This window comes from Euprymna scolopes, chromosome 21, assembly GCF_053919585.1.
Source record: "Euprymna scolopes isolate OS-2025 chromosome 21, ASM5391958v1, whole genome shotgun sequence".
Classification (NCBI taxonomy): Eukaryota; Metazoa; Mollusca; class Cephalopoda; order Sepiida; family Sepiolidae; genus Euprymna; species Euprymna scolopes.
This window is the reverse complement of record NC_136502.1, coordinates 57,976,121-57,995,815: the sequence shown is the minus strand read 5'-3', so window position 1 is coordinate 57,995,815 and position 19,695 is coordinate 57,976,121. Positions and strand designations below refer to the sequence as shown.

The following is a 19,695-nucleotide window of genomic DNA, read 5'->3' as shown; positions in this document are numbered from 1 at the left end:
TGCTAGGCAGTATATTGTAGTCTCTTCATTGTCCTTAAGGTGGTCTCCCTTACTTTCTTTGTGATGCAGGGGTGTTACTATCTGCATCAGCTGCCTCCTTTCTACCATATTGTTCCTAAAGATGCTAGGGACAGCCCGTATTTGTTTTTATGCTTGAAGCAGTTGGTTAATTCTAATTTAATGTTCAAAACCCCTCTTTCTGAGTAGTTAAGCTTGATTATCAGTCTCTTCTAGGAACAAAATGTGAGGGTAATTATTACTCTGATTTGCTAGTGCATTTTTTTTTTTTTATAATTATTTTTACATGTATTGGCAGGTCAAAGTTATGTTAGACTGTGATTAATTGAAGCAAATGAAAACGAAGACACGTTTCTAAAATCCAAAATTTACTTGAACAAATTCAAGCTTTTTAACTATATAAATTTATTGTTTCTTTTTATATCTTATCATGTGCACACACACACACACACACACACACGCACACCCCTGTGGTGGTGAATTTGAAGAGCCAGCTACAGAATGTCCTGTTCGTATGTCTTTCTGGATCCAACTTTAGGTGAGAAAACAGCCTGAGTGCTTAAGAACTAGTTCAATATCTTGTAATCCTTCATTAAGCCATCAGATTGGTTGATGGGACAATTACCCTTTGTTACCTGTTTATTTACATAAAGAAAAATTAGTACATCAATATATCCATTATCAAAAAAATTACAATTGATTAATAGATTTATTTTTTAAAATCTATCTTGATATTAAATTGGCAGTTTTATATATATAGAGAGAGAGAAAGAGAGAGAGAAAAGGAACAAACCAAGTCATACGTCCACCAATGTTTCATCTTTATTGGAAGACGAAACAATGTATGGACGTGTGACTTGGTTTGTTCCTTTATCTCTTCAGAGTACTATTTCCATTATTCTCATATATATATATATATATATATATATATATATATATATATATATATATATAAAGTAATTATGGCAGAAATTTGGTTTCATACCTTTTTCCACTGATATCTGATTAGGTGTTGAGTCTTAACTTTATTCAACTCTTCTGTTCTCTAAAATCTCTTTCTCACAGAAGAGACATTGTTAATTTTTCTCTACTCTCTCCTTATTTCCATGGAAAGTGCTTGTCTGAGCTTCTCTCTCTTGTTCCTCCTTGTAAGACATTCACAGTAAGAACTCATCTTTTACCACAATTGTAAAGAACTTGTCTTTCTTCCTTTGTGTATCTAACATGTAATGGAATTTCCATGAACAGAGTTTCTTTTCAACAAAGAAATAATGTGGTGTTCTAAGAAAGAAATTCTGTTGATAGAAATTCCTTTTGATAAGAAATACATCGAAGTTATTTCTAGTTGTGATAATAAACCGAATTCTTGCTGTAAATGTCTTACAATTGAGGATCAATCAAGCATTTTCAATAGAAATCGTGATAGAGTAAGATTAACAATGTCTCTTTTTGTAGAGTCAAGAACAGAAGACTAGAATAAAGTCACATCTCAAAATATTACCATGGGATTGCTTCCCTCAGAGCTACAGCATGGTCACCTTCAAATTGAATGTAAAAGCCATTCTCATAAGTAATTACATTTTCTTAATTCATTATTTTAAGTCTTCTTGTAGTATTTGCCATCATTTAATTGTCACTCGATTTATTTCAAAATCATTTGTTTTGTTGAGTGGTTTTTAGCCTTGATAAGTGGTGACTTATCAGTATAAAAACTGGTAATTGTTTCTATACATTAATTGAAAATGAAGATATTACACCACAAATGGTAATGATAATTTCTTTTTGCATTACTCTGAAACTATTCTGAATCGAAAAATAGTTTTAAAACTAGTTTTTATTACGTTAACAAAGTCTGTGATATGTTTAGTGAAATTGAATGCTTTTGCATGGTTGTTCTAAAAGATCTGCTAATGCGTTGAAGGGTTCTTCTCAATTCTTTTCTGTTATCATAGCTACTATCTCCATTTTGAGAAGTGCCAATGTATGTAAATTCTTGACACACTTCCCTAAGTAGCAACACTCTTTGTATCTCTTGCTTGCATTCCTCGTAGGGCGTGTGTGGGCTGTTCTCCAAGAGGCTGACTTCTTGAAAATGAGATATATTCGCTTCACTCGGTGCTATTTTTTTTTTTTTTATTATAAATATGTGAACAGCTCAATGGTTATAAATGCAGACTGCGACACCAGCAAGCAAAGTTCTGATAATATGATCTCTATGTGTCCTCGTGTAATAATATATTTGGTTTCCTTCTGCTATCATGGGTGGGTTAAGTTTAACCTCCTACACACATGGGTACAGAGTACTTCTAGACTATCATAGCAAATTATGGCATCAACTTAACAGAATTCAGTCGCAGTAAATCACAGATAGACTCAATTACATTCTTTTCAACTGTTCATTCTTGGACTATTTTTCAGGCGACTTTGGAAAACCACAAATTACTAAATTACTTTTAAAAACAAAACTCAGTTTTTGACTTTTCTTTTATTTAATTTTTAGCGGGAGTGTTTTTTATGTAAGTGTGAGTTGTATCTACCCGACATTGCCTAAGATGTAAAGACATCATTTTAGTTTGTTTGCGCACTTATAAACTTATATAGAAAAGGAACTATGATGAATACTCCACCAGACTAGATGAATTCTTGTCATGAAATGTGATAAGACCAAGAGACCTGTAACATAATTAATTGGTCAGTTGAGGAGAGGAAAAATTAATGTTCAAGTTATTACCTCAATGCTTGAAAGGTAAAGGAAAACTTTAATGGAACACTTGGATATCTAGGTATCACATATAGAGATTGAGTACCCCAAGAAGAGGCTCCTCGGTTTCTGAGAATTTACTAAAAAAAGTCTGACACCATCTTCAAATGTTTTCATTCTCGCTGTGAAGTGTTTGATACTTCACTCTACAAGTAAATCCTGACCAAATATTCAAAATAGCATAGTATTTGAATCTCAAAGAAGATCCCCTCAACACGCCTATCCACTAGTTCATGCAAGGAATGGTGCACCTTTTTCTAGTGGTGTTACTTGAGGTAATAGCACTTAATTTAAATACTCTACCAGACTAGATAAATTATTGTGCTAGAATCAAGTAAGCGACTACAAGAAAGATGTACTATAACATATTTAACTCGTCAATGTAGTGAGGGAAATTAATGTTTCTCACCTCTCTTTGCTAACTCAACATTTAAGGGTAAGGGAGAACTATAATAAAACACTCGGATATTTATATATCTCATATAGATATCTAGGATTTGCCCCTTGATTTTTGAGAACTTAACTTGAAGTAAAATGAAAAAAAAAAAATGGATCAGAGTACATGTGGCAGATTTATTTATTTATTTTTTTCATTTTGTCCAATGCAAATGTTGATATTTGTTTGCAAAACAATAGTTTATAGGGTAAAAAATGTACAAATGTGCATTAAAAAATGTTCTCTCTCTCTCTCTCTCTCTCTCTCTCTCTATATATATATATATATATATATATATATATATATATATATACATATACATATATCCCTCTATACCTTGTTCTTTCTTATTTTTTATTCATCCCAAATTTGGCATATTGCCACTGAGACATAATGGGATACTGTGCTTAGGAAGTACATTTAAAGAGGGCATTCTAAATTGGAAGTTGTAGATGTTTTTTCGCATTACATTTAAATATCTGCATGTTAATACCGTTGTTGAGTATTACTCATTCATTTCATGTGACTCAAGATTATTATTGTTGTCTTTCATTTTGCCGACATTTTACAAATTATAATTCTTTCTCGAATGATAATGCATACTTACAGGGACCACATAAAACTAGATTTTAACTTGGCACACCTAAGTTGTCAGGTCATGTTGTTAATCACTTAGCCAGCATCACCTCTCTGTTGATACATCAGCTTTTATGTTTCTCAAAATGTTTTACTGAGATCGTCAAGTTGTGATAAAAATCCAATGGAAATAAGAAGGTAAAATATTAAGGAGAGTTGTCAAGCAATAAAGATTGGAAATATGCTTCTTTTGTAGAGTAACTTTTATTTTTTTATTTTTAAATAAAAACCTTTTTTTACAAATTTTTCATGAGGAAATTGATGCACAAGTAAAGAGTTTATTGCATCTTCTTAGATTTTTATGCATCATAGATGCAAGAAGTGTAACTAACTCCATCTCTGCAAATTCAAAATCACTTGATAAAAATGTCACCTCTGCAATTTTTTCTCAACAGTCTTTGTTTCAAAAAGTTTTTTTTTATTGATTTTTCTTTCTACATTTTTTTAAATAAAAAATAAGCTGTGCAATTATTTGAAAAATTCATGTTCATCTTTGTTTTTAAGATTTTACAAAATAAAGTCACTTGATATTAAAGAAAAAGTAATTTTTAAAATGGAGGTTAATAATAATTATTAATAAATAGCATTGATGTTAAAAATAGTTGTTTTTAATTGATTTTATTTCGTAATCCATAAAAGTAAAACAAAAAGAAATTTAAACGTATTCACTTGGATTGATAAATTAGTAATTTTTATATTCATTTTCTTTTATGTTTGTTTTTACAAAAAGACTTTCAATTTTTATTAAAAAATAATTTCTAAAGTATTAAATTAATGAGAATAATTATGACAAATTAAATTACCACACGTTATTTATTCTATTTATAGCTGAAAACACTAAATAACAATATTTATTTGTTCTTTTTAATTGTAATTATTCTTATAATATTAGTATGTTACATTAAATTTACATTAAATGATATATAGATAAATAAATAAAATGATAGTTCTCAGCTATATTAGTAAGAGCATATATTTTTTTATTTATAATACTAGACAATTATATATCAAATAGTTGTCTATACCAGCGGTTTCTAGTGCAATTAGTAAATCACTCATACTATGTTTACTTCTTCAGCAGCTATTTTAATATGACATACCGCCCCACCCCCAAAAAAAAACCGTAGACGATTTTTCTTTTTAATTACTTCTTGATGTTTAACTCAGCTGCAATTTTGGACCGGTATATGTCATTAAACCAGTTGCTTAAGAGGTGGTAAACATGATATTAAAACCCACAGATTGCTCTAGAAACCATTAGTTAGTCAACATATAATTATAAAAACTTACAGTATTTTTATAATTTTCTCAATAGTTCTTTAATATCTTAGAAAATTCTTTAATTTTTTTTTTAAGAATTAATAATTTTTTTCTTTTTACTGCAATTCTGTTCAAATTTTTCTTTCAAATTAAGCAATTTTTGTTTTTTGTTTTAACATTCTATTGTTCAAAATCTATATTTGTTTTCTCTATTACTTTTCATTATCAGGATTAACGGGGCGGTAACAGTGGTGCCACCTCCGATATCCAATCCAGCATTACCCTACAGCTACTCAAAGAGAACAACTCATACCCCAGTGAGACTCCCTCTCCACACTTACATTAAAAAAGATAAAAATAAATCAAAGAATCCCATTTTTTCATTACAAAATTAGTTCACTAGTCAATGATAGAAAAATAAGTCCTAATAAAAGTACAGTAGCATCGTCTCCTTGCTAAAAACAAAACATGTCTGATAAACTAAGGGGAGATAATTCTGAACAGTACCGAGCTGCTACTGCATCTGCTACTTTCTCATGCTCATTGCCTGGCATGAGAAGTGCAAATCTTTCGCAAGTTGGCTCTAGCCAGTCAGCCAACCCAGGTACCACTTTATACGGGGTCCAAAAACACAATAGCAGTGGAGTGAACTCTGTCTTGAATAAAGGACAGACCTCGGTGCCTAGACATTCCAATGTGCAGTCAGAACTAGAAATGGCTTTTCAAAAACGACTACGGCAACCAAAGAAAAAGTTTCCAAAAGAAGCACCGAATTCTTCTACTTCCGCAGATGATTATAAATCCCCACCCCCGCAGGTAAACAATGTCCCGCCAGTTTCTAGTACAATTAGCAGTGCCAGCATCTCATCACCATCCCAATCCCAATCCCAACCTCAAAAACACAGCCATTTTTCGTTATCATCACCGCCACCTCCACCGCGTAGTTCATCGCTTCACAAAACAACAGACATAACTAAGACAAATGGTCAAACTCTAAATGTAAGTATACCAGGGTACCGTAGAGTAAAACCAAGAGGAATCCATACCCCACGTAGCTTTAACCAAGATTTCTCAGATTTCACTGATTCCGAAGATTGTCGTACACCCGATGTTAGCATATTTAACATGTCTGAAGGGTACCGTACACCTTTAGAATCTGAGGATGAGGCTGATACTGCTTCAAAACATTCCTATGCAGCCAGCTCTACAAGGTTTCCATTCAAGTCTGAAATTGTGAAGCAGTTTGAGAAACCTGTTCCTGTGTTTCTGAAGTGTCAGTCTTGGTGCAATCAATTACCAGATGAGATTGAGCCCCGCCAACCAATCAATGATCCAAATTTAAGCAAAGAACTTCAAAATATTGAATCTTTTGAATCAGCTATGTTAGACTGGTTCCAGACACTCAACAGAACTAACGATGATGATGATCTACGCTCAGAGACATCTGTAAGTTCCATGGGTTCTTGCAAATCGGAGTATAGGCTCCGTTCACTCATCAATACCCGTTTCCAGAACTCACAACAAATAGAAAATGTACTTACTGACTTGCTTGCAATTTCTGATCAGTATGCACAAGCAACGGATACAGAATCGGTCATGTCAGAATCACAAAAAAGTGTTCAGACTCTAAAACTTCAGAAAGTAAGTCAGCCGAGACGAGGCCGGGCAACTGTTATCCGACGCTCCTCGGTCCCAGGAGATGTTTCTGGAAGTGAGTCAGAATCCGAACCACCAAGGAAACATGGTGATTACAAGTCTTTCCTGTCTGAGTTACAGGGTGTGCTTCGGCAGCGACGACCAATCCCAGAGACACCAGATTCTGAAGAATCTGGTCTTGGATCATCAGAACATTCTAATCCACCTACTAGTCCACTGTCACCAACATCAATACCACCCACACCGCCAAAGCCACAATTTCCCAAGGTTCATGCTCCTAAAGCGGCGTGCACTGCTCAGGTGACTCACAAACCTTTGGTCAATGCTGGTGATTTTAAATTTTTCCTTGGAGAGCTCAGTACTGCCTGGTCTAAACGATTGAAAAGAATTCGAAAAGCTCAGATGGTTTCTCAAAGAGGCATGCAGAGTTCATTATATGCCAATTTTCAGGGATTTCGTATACCCGAAACTCTAATTGAAGACAAGTCAACTAAGTATGCAAATTTCCAAGGTAAACTTGAGCCTGCCAAGATTATTGATCCAGAGACTAGAGCTGACTTTAATAAAGAACCTGAGTTCTGTTCAGAGTCCATTTCAAAACCAATGTTCTGTAAAATTCGAGGACAAGGTACTGAAAAACAGGTATTACCATCTGAAATTGCAAAGAAGGAAATAATACTAAAGCCTCAGAAACAAACTGAAGCAGAACCACCACCTCTGAAAGAAATGACAGGCCAAGAACTTCTTGAATCAGTGCAAAAACCAGGCCTAAAGAAAACCACATTTAAAATGAACAAATATATACGAAATGTGGCATCTGGAGGTGTCTTACCTGAAATTAGTGAAGAGATTTCCATTTCATCACCAAGTCAACATAAACTAGTTTCAACCCTCAACAAAGGTAATGTTCCAGTCACGACTTCTGACTATAGTGAGGCTCCTCAATCAATGCCATATCAGGTATCATCCACATTACCAGATGAAATGAATTTCCAACCTCAAACATCCCAAATAAATTCATCCCCTGTTACACAGTTTACTAATGTTAGCTCATCAGCATTATTTCAATCACCTCTACCATCTCAAGTGAAGTCCTCGACTTCAGTTAATTCTCATGGGACTCTTGTCTCCTCTTGTTCCTCCCCTCTTCCACCATCACCACAAATTAATTCCCCTATATCATCTCAAGTAAACACACCACAATCAAATGTGAGGGTCATACCTTCTCCCCCAAAACATGAAGTATGGTCTCCACCCTCTAAAGCAAAGCGGTTTTCAACAACACAGATAAAATCATCTTCTTTACAAGACACTATAGTAAAATCTCCTCCTCCTCCCATTATAAGTCCTCCTCCTCAAACAGTAAGGCCAACAGTCTCTCCTTCTCCACCTGTACACATGAAAACTTCTCAAATACCAGTTCCACCACCACCACCACCTATATCGGAACCTCCAGTAAATAATGCTGTAAGTTCTCATACAGACATTAAAGCTAAACCCTCAAAGCACCCACTTCCTATGTTACCTCACAGTGGGCAGGGGTCTGCTTTTACTATTCCTCCTCAAACGGTAGGATCAATCTCTTCTTCTTCCCAACCGGTACAGGTAAAAGCTCCTCCTCAGTCTCCAATATCGGAAACTCAAGTGAATAACATTATCATTCCTAGTACACAGATTGAAGCTGAACCTTCAAAACACCTAGTTCCTAGTTTATTATCACATGATCGACAAGCATCTGCTTTTACTGTCCCTCCAAGCAGAAGTGGTACTACTTCAAATTTCACAGAGAAGATCCATAAAATAAAAGCTGAAACGACCCTTGCTTCCTCTGATCCGTTGATCCAAAAAACATTACTGGATGGAGTTACTGATCTTTCCGATCAGCTTAAGTCAACTATCACAGAAGTTGTAAACAAAACAGAAGAAGAAAATCTGCCAAATAACCTTCCTGCAGATAAAGCCATTTCCACTCCATGCTTTACAAGCAGTGAAACTGTCGATTTGAATAGTAAAGTTTCATTTGCCTTTAAACCAGTTCGTTCTAGCCCTGTTATTTCACGTTCCATGACCCCAACAAGTGCCAGTATGAATCCAGCCTTGATTGAGGAAAAAAGACTCATCCTTGAACGTTTAACTAAAATTGGAGAGAGGAATGTAATAGCCAAGGAGGAACTTCCAGAACTTCCCATGGATATCATGAAAGCGAGTGCTATTAACATAAAACCTCTAGTCACAGAAAATATTCACAAACTGGTGCATGATGCTCAAGAGGGAGGTAAAGAGCGCTCTCCCATGATTGATGAGCTGCGGTATCAGAAGAAATCTGAAGTAGTTATGGAAATACAATCGTCCATGGAATCACCGGGTGATAAGAACCAGTCCAATCTTTCGGTGGATATGAATATTCCATTGTTGCCAAAAGAGCATAATGTTTCACAGTTTCAACTATTGCCAGAAAAATCTATGCTTTCTTTAAAGAGAATGGATGAAGACATGGAAACTTCAATTCCACAAACCTGTTTCGCTGTAACAGATCTTATGCCAGAAAGTACTTTTGATGTAGATTTTGAAAAAAGATTCTTTAGCAGTCAATCTGCTGATGAAAATATATCTGAATCTACTACAGTTAATGAAAATGAACAGGACACCAGTGTCTCTCATACTCTACTAGATTCAGTAATTGAGCCTCCAGTTCCAGAAACTGATTCTCTTGTAACTAATCTTATTCCAGAAATTTCTGATGTAGATCTTAAAAATAAACCTGACAGCAATATGTCTCTTACTGTATTAGAATCACAAATAGAGATTCCAGTCCCAGAAACCGATTCCCTTGTGACTAGTCTTATTCCAGAAATTTCTTATGATGTAGATCTTAATCAGGTTGGATTTCTGACCAATCAATCTGCTTCTCTTGATGAAAATAAACCTGATAGCAATGTGCCGCTTACTTTATTAGAGTCACAAATAGAGATTCCAGTTCCAGAAACCGATCTTCTTGTGACGAATCTTATGCCAGAAATTTCTTATGGTGTAGATCTTAATCAGGTTGGATTTCTGACCAATCAATCTGCTTCTCTTGATGAAAATAAACCTGATAGCAATGTGCCTCTTACTGTATTAGAGTCACAAATAGAGATTCCAGTTCCAGAAACCGATCTTCTTGTGACGAATCTTATGCCAGAAATTTCTTATGGTGTAGATCTTAATCAGGTTGGATTTCTGACCAATCAATCTGCTTCTCTTGATGAAAATAAACCTGATAGCAATGTGCCTCTTACTGTATTAGAGTCACAAATAGAGATTCCAGTTCCAGAAACAGATTCTCTTGTGACGAATCTTATGCCAGAAATTTCTTATGGTGTAGATCTTAAAAACAATGTTGAATTTTTGGACAATCAATCTGCCTCTAATGATGAAATTAAATCAGATGTCCGTGTTTCACATACTGAATTAGATTCACTAATGGAGACTGTGCTCTTGAATATAGAAACAATGGGCAGTTTTCTACCAGATGAAGAAATGCAAGCTGAGAAAGAGTCTCTGACTGCATCCAAGGAGGATGAACAGTCTCAAAAGATGAATGATGATTTAATCACCTTCCCTATTTCATTGCCAGAACACACTGATCTCCTTGAGATGGAGAAAAATGGCAATCCTATGCTGGAGAATTCTGCAGAAATATTTGTAGTTACTTCACAGGAGAATAAATCTCTAGAAAAGACAGAAAACAAGTTGATGGAAAAATATTTGGTAGAAAATTATTCCAGGGATGTTGAAGAATCTTTATCAGAAAAGAATTCTGAGCAGACTTGTAAACTCCAGGCAACCTCTGTTGATGAACCCCAAGAGGAGGTTACTTCAATTGTCAACCAGAAAAATCTTGAAGAAACCTTCAAGGTTTCCATTGCGGAAAACACCCACTTTAATGAAGATGATGTTTCCTATTCCATTGTTTTTGATGATTCTGGAGACACCAGAATTCCTTCAGAGGAAGAACTTGAAAGTCTTTGGATTAATCCCATCACTTCTCATCTCGCCACTGGTAATGAGTTAACAATTGTGAAAGAGGAAGATAAGATGTCTGAAGAAGATATTCATGTGGATATCTGTTCAAATGAAAGAGCAGCTTTAGAATCTCTCACAGAAACCCTATCTACTGAAACTTCAGAATTTCTTGCAGTGACAGATATAGTAGAAGACAAGCCAGATCTAGAAACAGTGGCTGATATTGTGGAGAGTACTACCAATCCAGAATTACTTCAAGAATGGTCAACAGTGCCAGATGCTGAAACTGAGAAACTGATTTTGAATCCAGGAGAGGTTTCTACTGCTGAGCTTCAAACACCTGAAGCCCTTTTTCTTGAAGAGGTTTCCAACTATAATGTTTTTTCTGATAATATTACAGATGACATAACTGTCCCAGACAAGATTACAGAGTTAGCTCAACTGTCACATTTTATTCCGATTTTTTCTCCCTTCGAGCCAGAGATGCCAGTCTTTGAAAACCCACCTGATGTTTTCAAAATTCCTGTACAAGAGGTGGTACCAACTGTAATGGATTCTGGAGCGTTTGTTGAAATATCAGAACAAAAAGAAATTTTATTTGTACCTGCTGAGCAAGAAGAATTGATGGATGAGCCGGACATTTCGCTTGACCAACTGAAACAGTCTATAAAAGAGGAAATGCTTAAGTCTGAAGATATAACCAAACTTTTTGACTTAGAAAACTTGAAAAGTTTAGGGCCAAATGGATCACCTGATGACTACGAATACGAAGACGCTGTCGGCTACAGTTCTGATGATTCGCTTACTTTTGAGGACACTCTAACCTCCCCAATAATGTCTCGACGTGTCTACAAAGAAGTTGTTCGTGCTGAAATTGGATCTCGGGTAGAAACACTACAGTCTTGGGCAAAACCAGAACCCCTGAAATCCTGGCCTAACCAAGAAAACTTACAGCTCTGTTCTGAAGAAGATCTTGGTGAAGATTCAGATCTGCACGAATTTCATGAAGCAGAAGAAATTATCTCAAATACAGACAGTGATGTTCTTCTTGATTCTGACCAGCAGCAGTTGGTGTACACACTGCCAACTATTTATGAAGCAACTGACGAATCAGTCGAAGAAGAACAAAGAATTCTTCGTGAGATTAACCATGTGGATCAACTGATTGGAGAATGTGTAGAAACCTTGGAAATGTCACCTGTTGAATTGGCTCAGGTTCAGGAAGAAGATCAAATTCTTTGTGATGCTGAGATTCCGGATTTTATCTCTGAGATAGAATTGGAAAGAGATGTCCAATTAGATTCAGTTCTTGCTAATCTGAAGAGTGGTGCCCCTTTTTCTGCTGGGTGTGCTTCTAATGAGCCCACAGTTCTATTTGGAGAGCTTAAAAGGTCCCAGGGTTTAACAGCTTTGGATCAGATCTGTATTGACCAATCTCCAGAAAGCCAAGTTCAAGATGGTAGTCCACCAGAAAAGATTTCATCTCACACTAGTCCAATTTTTTCTGATGACGAAATGCTTCACTCAATACCCTACAATGTTACGATAGAAAGGCCAGAATTATTTGAAGAGGAGATTCTTCCTGCAATGTCCACAAAAACTATATTTGATAAAATGGGTGTTGGAAAAATTTTGGAGGATAATAAATTTGAGGAGATTGAAGATGAAATCTCTCCTGCTCAACCTCGATCTGAAAAGACATCCGAAGATGAGGAAGAAAATATTGAGGACTGGCTCAAGGAAACTGGTCAAGCTAATCTTCAGTTGCCAAGGTTGGTGCAAAGCCAGCAACCACTAGCCGACAAATTTGAAAACCTTCTCGAATATTTAGGATCTGATGCTGCCAAGGAACTGCAAGAATTTGAACGCATAGAATCAGCCTGTGAGATATTGTCGAAAGATCACCGCAAGGACAGTGTTGTTAGTAATTTCTCCACTGGAACCATTGAAAAATCTGATGAATTTGAGCTGCTGATCAAATCTCTAGATTCAGAACTTGAGGAAGATATGACCCAAAAGGTTCTTGCTAACCCTGAAGAAGATCTTGTTCCAGGGGTCGTCATGATTCCACAAAATATTGAACAGCACAATATGGATACTTTGGATTATAAAAGCGAACCTGAAAAGTATGGGGATCAAATAAAGGCTTGTGGGAATGGTACATCATCTTTAGATGATACATGCGAAGATGATTTTTTTGATGCCTATTCAGAAACCGAATATTTAGAATATATGTTATCCAGAGATCCTGAAGATTCTGGATATATCGATGCAGTTCTTCTTCACAACACACCCGAAAGTGAGTTTGAGCAGACGGTGTTGGAAAAACAGTCTGCGGTCCAAGATGACATTGCCTCTTCAAATATCTCCTCCTCCCAAGTGGATGAGGGAGTTGATGAAGATGACCTAAATGATATTGACAGCAATTACCTTAGTTACATGAGGGAAAGAGAGATGGAGACTTATGAAATGATGACAGCAAAAGATACTGTAATATCAGATACAGTTAATAATGTTCAAAATGTGACTTCACCTGCTATCGATAGAAAATTAACACCACACTTAGAATTGGTTACAACTGTTTCTGAATCAGAACAGGAACATGAAACCATATCTGAAGATATTTTCCTGGCACCAGATTCTTCGATTGAGGCGGACGAGAAGCCTCTTTTTATCAACGATGAAATCGAAGAAGAATTCTTTACCATAAAGGGCACTGAAAACACAGTAGAAAGGGCATTTGAATATCTTTTGTCGTCAAAGACATTGTCAGTAAAAGAAGATAATGATACATCCCCAGATCCCAAAACGGACCACTCACTTAGCCCAGTGGAAAACTCCAGCTCTGCATCAGAAGATCTTTTATCTCCTGGAAATTATAGTGTTTCACATGCAGACATGGTTGATAAATTACCAGAGGTTGAAGTGCACAAACTCCATAAACCAGCAAAGAAACATGCACGCAAGAATAAGAAAATTAAAAATTCTAAAGATGGCGATATTTTATTAACAGAGATCAGTTCCGAAAACATTTCAATTGAACAAGAATCTCTCATTTCTCTGTGTACTTCCGAAACTAAGGTAATTGATACTGATAATGTACTGAAAGTTTCTTCGTCACCTCACATATCAAGGTCCGAGAATGATGCCTCGCTTCTGTCAGTTTGTGAGAGTGAGTTCACTGGTAAACCAACTACTAAAACGAGGTTGGCTTCATCATCATCATCATCAACTGAACGTAGTGCTTCATGTGAGCATACAGTTCTGCCACCAGGAAGTGTGTCATTAACTGAAGATGTCAAAGATACTGGCAAGAAAAAGCGAAAAAAGAAAAAGAAGAAGGGTAAAGAGAAAGATGAAGTGATATCTCAAATGGACATCAAAGATAACGAGAAACTAAATTCTGATCAGATAGTATTTAATGTGGAGATAAAACATGAATCCAACATTGATGTAGAAATTGATGCAGACATATCTGAAAAGGAAGCTAGAGATGACATTCAGAATGATTCAAAAGATTCTGAAAAAATTGATTTGCTTGAAGAATTTTCAACAAAAGATCAAGCTTCAGACTTAACAATGCTGTCTATGGCTGGTTTTGTTCCAGAGATGTCTTCTGAAGAAATTGGTTCTCAACTTCTGGCATCAAAGTCTTCTACACTAATCATTGCAAATGAAAGGTCTATTGAGAAAGAAGTAATTCCACCACCTGGTTTTGTATCTGAATCATCTCTTCAGGAAATGTCAGCCATTTCTTCAGAATCAGCTGAAGAGATTTCATCTTTGATTATAGCATCGGCTCTCCAAGAAATGTCTGCCATTTCCTCAAAATCAGCTGAAGAGATCTTATCCTCCTCGATTGTGACACCTTCTCTTGAGGAAATGCCAACCGTTTTTCCAAAATCAGCTGAAGAGGTTTCATTTTCAGTTATAGCATCTTCTCTCAATGAAATAACAGCTACTTCTTCACAATCAGCAGAGGATGTCTCATTTTCGCTTATGCCAGCTGCTCTCCAAGAAATACCAGCTACATCTTTGGAATTGGCTGAAGAGGTCTCATCTTCAATTATAGCATCTGCTCTCCAAGAAATGTCAGTCATTTCTTCAGAATCAATTAAAGAGATCTCATGTGAAAAACAGGATACTGTAACTGGTGAGCTTTCTGACGTAACTTTGGGTTCAGCATTAAAATCCTTGAACAATGTCGGGCTCTTTCAAGATCAGGATATCAATTCTGCTGTATCTTTAAATCAACCCAAGTCGTTTTCTAAACAAATCACAGATGAAATAGACGATTCTTCTCAATCTATAGTAACAGTTGCAGTTCCTGACACTTCCATAGATGTGTCGATTTCTGGAACCATAACCAAAGAACCTGTATCACTTGTTCCTTGTCCAGAATTGGAGCAGACTCTTCCGACTGTCTCTTCTGCTTCAGACCATCCAATGTCAATTATTTCACATTTGGAAGCCTCTGCAGAGGAATTAGATTCTGTGGCTCTATCTCCATCATCAACAATCGACCCTGTTGCTCTAATCCCATCATCATCATCATCATCATCATCATCAAAAGAACTAGCCTCTGTCGCTTCAGTTCAATCATCACCACCATTAAAACAATGTGCTCCTGTTGCTAATTTAACTGCATCCTCCCTAAAGGAATCAACCCATTTTGCTCCCCTTTTATCGTCAACTATTCGCTCTTCATCTCTATCATCATTGAGTAACAGAGAATGTCAAATTCATAGGTCTGGTGCAAAATGCCCTTTAAAAATAATTGAACACAGAACAGACTTTTCAGAATCTTATCAGAAAAAAGCAGCATTTCTGGCTAACCTAACCCGCCCGGTTGAGTATCCTCGACTTTATAGATGCCCTTCATCTGAAGCTAGATTTGGACAGCCACCACCTGTACCTTGTTCTTTGCGAGATATGGACCCTCCTCCACCACCAGCTCGAAAGCTATCAAAAGATAATGTTCTATCAGATTCTGTGAAGTCTCAAAGTGAAATTGGTGCACCACTCTGTAGTCCTGAAGACACAAAGTTAGCCAGTCCTATCTTGGAACGTTCAAAGAAGACAAACGGAAATGGATTGAACAAATCATCAACGGTAACTAAATCACCTCAGATTATGACGCAAGCTAATTCACCTTCGAAACGATTTCGAGACCTGAAACACTTCTCTAGAATAAGTAATATGACATACAACGAAGTGATTGAAATGGAAGAAGAAGAAAATCGTAGGCGCTATGATTTTGGCACAGGTCGACGTCTCAGAGAAATGAGGTACTTTGGTCGAATATGCCATGGCGATTCAGAAGAATCTATGATTTCCAAAAAATCAGAAAGTTCTGATTCTGGAATCTTGACTGGCTACCGAGATCTCAAACAGTCTGCGCTGATGACCACATCATCAACTTCATTGCAAACCCCTGGGATGTCAGCCACTGGTGGGTGTCGACCAAAAGGCTTTGCAGACTCCGCTGTCTCAATTGATAACCCCAGGCAATTTGAGCCCGTCATGTCCTATGTGGCATATGGTCAATCTGGAGATGCTACCGCTACTGAAATTCAGCGGTATTCATCGTCAGTAAGCGGTCGATCAAACACCTTACAACCATCAGATCAACATCGTCAGAATCTCAGTGGATATGGGCAGATCCAGAAAGCTCATGACATGGTCCGTAGTACACAAAGCTTGGATTATCATGCAGGGCATTCTAAATTTATACGTCCAGAGATGGGCTTGAGTGAACAGGATGTGACCAGTCAGGGTTTTCAGGATTCTGGTTTATGTGCCTCCAATTGCTCAGTCAATGGTCACGAGTCGGATGATAGCCGATCCATGAGGTCTTCAGTTTCTTTTGTGATTCCCGAACATCGGACAATGGAGAATATTGTGATGGATGATGACAGTGAATCAATTTATGAGGATGTTGCAATGTATCCTAGTTCAGATACAATGTCACTACGGTCGGATGTCGGATCAGTGAAATCCTTGAGTAAATTAAAAAAGTTTGGCAGTAAATTAAAAAAATTTAGTAAAATTAAATTTAAGAAATTTTGGAAATAGAGCTAACATAGTGTCTAGGATATTTATGCAATTATTATTAAATATGTGGACGCAATTGAGTGGGGGGGGGGAGTAATACTAAGAAGACTTCTTTTTTAAAGATAAAGAAAAATCAATCTGTAGACTCCCCTTCCTAAATGATTAACTAATTTTTTTCCAGAATTCCAGACTTTTTAAAAACTGTTTTAACACTCTCTTATGGAAATTGTAGTTAATGGCCTGATGCAGTCTTGCATTAAAACTAGAATGTATTTATATATATATATATATATATTGACCATATATTTTATTGTTTTTATTATTACTATATTGCCTTACACATATATTGAGAACATTACAATTTTGATGTGTATATATACTTATATAGGGATACATTTCAGGAAATGCTTTGACAATTGTATCTGATCAAATTTTGATGTAGGATAAACTTTTTTCTTTTTCTTTCTTTTTTTTTTGGTTCACTTCGTTGATATTTTTTGTGGTTTATAAACATAAAAAATAGTTCTATTATTTCATTTATCGAATAAAGTGAATAGCTGTTTATTTTGTAATTCCTACTTTTCACAAATTTTCAAGATTATGTATACTTTCAGCACCCCCAATTATTACTAGCACAACCATTTATTTCATTACAATTAGGAGGGCATAGTTTTAATTGGTTAATTAATTTTCATACATTCCAACCATTACTTACATTAGAAAACAAGACATGTTGACTAAAAATTAGAAAGTTAAAAGTATACATTTTCAGTAAGAAATAATAATAATAATATTTGTAAGTAAACATGAATTGTTGGGATTTTTATAGAAAAAATATCTGCATTGACCAAGAGTCCTTTTTGTTTGACTATTTGTAATCTTTAATTAATTATAATTGATGAAATCGATTGGAATTTAAATTTTTCTGGTAAAAAACATGAACTGATAATTTTTTTAAATTACTGGCCAATCAGAATCAAATTTCGATTTACCAGATGCCATGCTATGTTAGCGTAATGTCGAGAGTTTGATTTTTCTTTGTATATAAAAAAAAATATTATTTTGACACAATTTGAAAATACACGTTTTGTTAAAGATTGAAAGGTATGTCATGCTAAATCAATTCCTTTCAGTTACTAGTAATATAGTTGGGGGTGCTAAATCTACTCTTATTCTAATTTTTATTTGTCAATTTCTTTATTCATTTATAGATTTTAGTGAATAGTTATAATCAGATCAGGTACTAAACTCCAGAGCATATTTCTGAAATTTGTAGGGCACCTCTTCATCTTCCCATTTTCATATTCTCGGACGTACGCTTACCTTTTTTCCTCTGCACACCTGATTGATATTTGTTTTCTGGAGTTCAAAATAATTATTTGCCTTTGCACTGTTTTAACGGAGATTGAATTTACTAGCTTTATAAATGAAACAAAATAGTTAAAAAGAAAATGTCCGAGATTGTGTGTTATGTATTATGACAATAAAAACTGAAAGAAAGTAAACTTCAGTAATATTCAAGAAGTGCATAATTAGTTTCATGGATAACATTACAAACTATGGGGTCAGTTATAAATATTTCAAATGCAATCTGATCTGTTGTAGACTGTGATGTATTAATGCTGTATAGAGAAATTGTGAACCAAGTTATAAATAAAACATAGCAACTTGTTTTCATTTAATTGTATAATAAATCGATTATAGTGCTGTGATCTTAAATAGCTCACAAGAACGGTTTATTTACTTTAAAAGAAAGAAATAAAACCCAATAAAGCCAAGATTCTAACAGAAATTATCAATTTTCCCCAGTTATGTATAAAGCAGCAATTTTTAACGTTTGATCATAAAATAATCTCCAAAAGGGATGATATGCCATAAAATGGATTCTGCAAATCAGTCGATGCATTGTATATAATAGGTATTGTTTTGACATTAAATAAACCTAAATTGGTTGATAGGCTGTGAAACCTATAAATAAATTGTATACAATTGGCATTGTGTTTCGGTATTAATTGTTTTGCCTTTCTTCATTAAAAAAAAAAAAAAAACATTCTTAAGCCAAACTAACTGCAGTTAGGCCATGGTGCAACTCTGCTGCACCTTTACACTAAGATAGTCAAAGTGAATCTTCAATACTTGTGGCACTCTCACCTGTTAAGTGGTATTTTTTTTTTTATTCATCTATTATATTCACCTGGAACTTACTTACTTCTGGTGAGGGAAACAGTTTTAAGTATGAAAGATTTAACGTAACTTTAATCTAAACATCTTCAGTCGTAACATCCTGTAAATGAAAATTTGAATGATTCAAAAATGGTACTTGATCTAAATGCAATTCCAGATGAGCAACCCTCGCCTAAAAAAAAAAACAAAAAAAAAACATAAAACAGATTTCAAATTTGTCATAATTACATAGTTGGGATTATTTCAAATATCTTGGGAGGTGCCTACACTGTTTGACCTGTTGTCCCTGGGGTATCTCTTTTTCTGCTATAATTTTGCTCCATTTAAAGAGGTATCCCTCCCAGGACCTTAGATACATCTGTTTCTTTGTGAACATATAGAATGCAGGTATTTTTAGCATTTTTAGCTCATGTTCTCTCTTGTGGGTTTTCTAACTAATTAATACATACTGCCACGTGAATCTACTGTCAGACTTTGGTGGTGGTGGTAGCTTTCTACTCTGATGTATATCAGCTGTACTCTTTCGAACACTGTAAAAACGCAGCACTAAAAAACCAAGGCAAAGAGTCTGAGCTTTTAAAACCCACCATAATGAATATTTTCTGCTATTATTATATTCTAGATGAAGGTGTCATTATTTATTAATTTTTAAATTAATACTTGTTCAGTTAGGTTCTCGTTTAAA

The 19,695-nt window shown here is 35.4% G+C and overlaps 2 protein-coding genes across 8 annotated transcripts in view; both read left to right on the top strand.

The window, feature by feature from the left end:
• LOC145242391 (uncharacterized) overlaps window positions 1-19,211 on the top strand; it is an 82,042-nt gene extending 62,831 nt beyond the window's left edge. For both annotated transcript variants that reach the window (XM_080105414.1, XM_080105413.1), the window contains exon 2: window positions 5,341-19,211. In XM_080105414.1, the coding sequence (XP_079961540.1) occupies window positions 5,580-16,847 (11,268 nt within the window). In that variant the 5' untranslated portion in view covers window positions 5,341-5,579 and the 3' untranslated portion in view covers window positions 16,848-19,211. The remainder of the gene's footprint in view (window positions 1-5,340) is intronic.
• LOC145242393 (uncharacterized) overlaps window positions 1-19,695 on the top strand; it is a 717,261-nt gene that overhangs the window by 609,602 nt on the left and 87,964 nt on the right. The window lies entirely within an intron of this gene.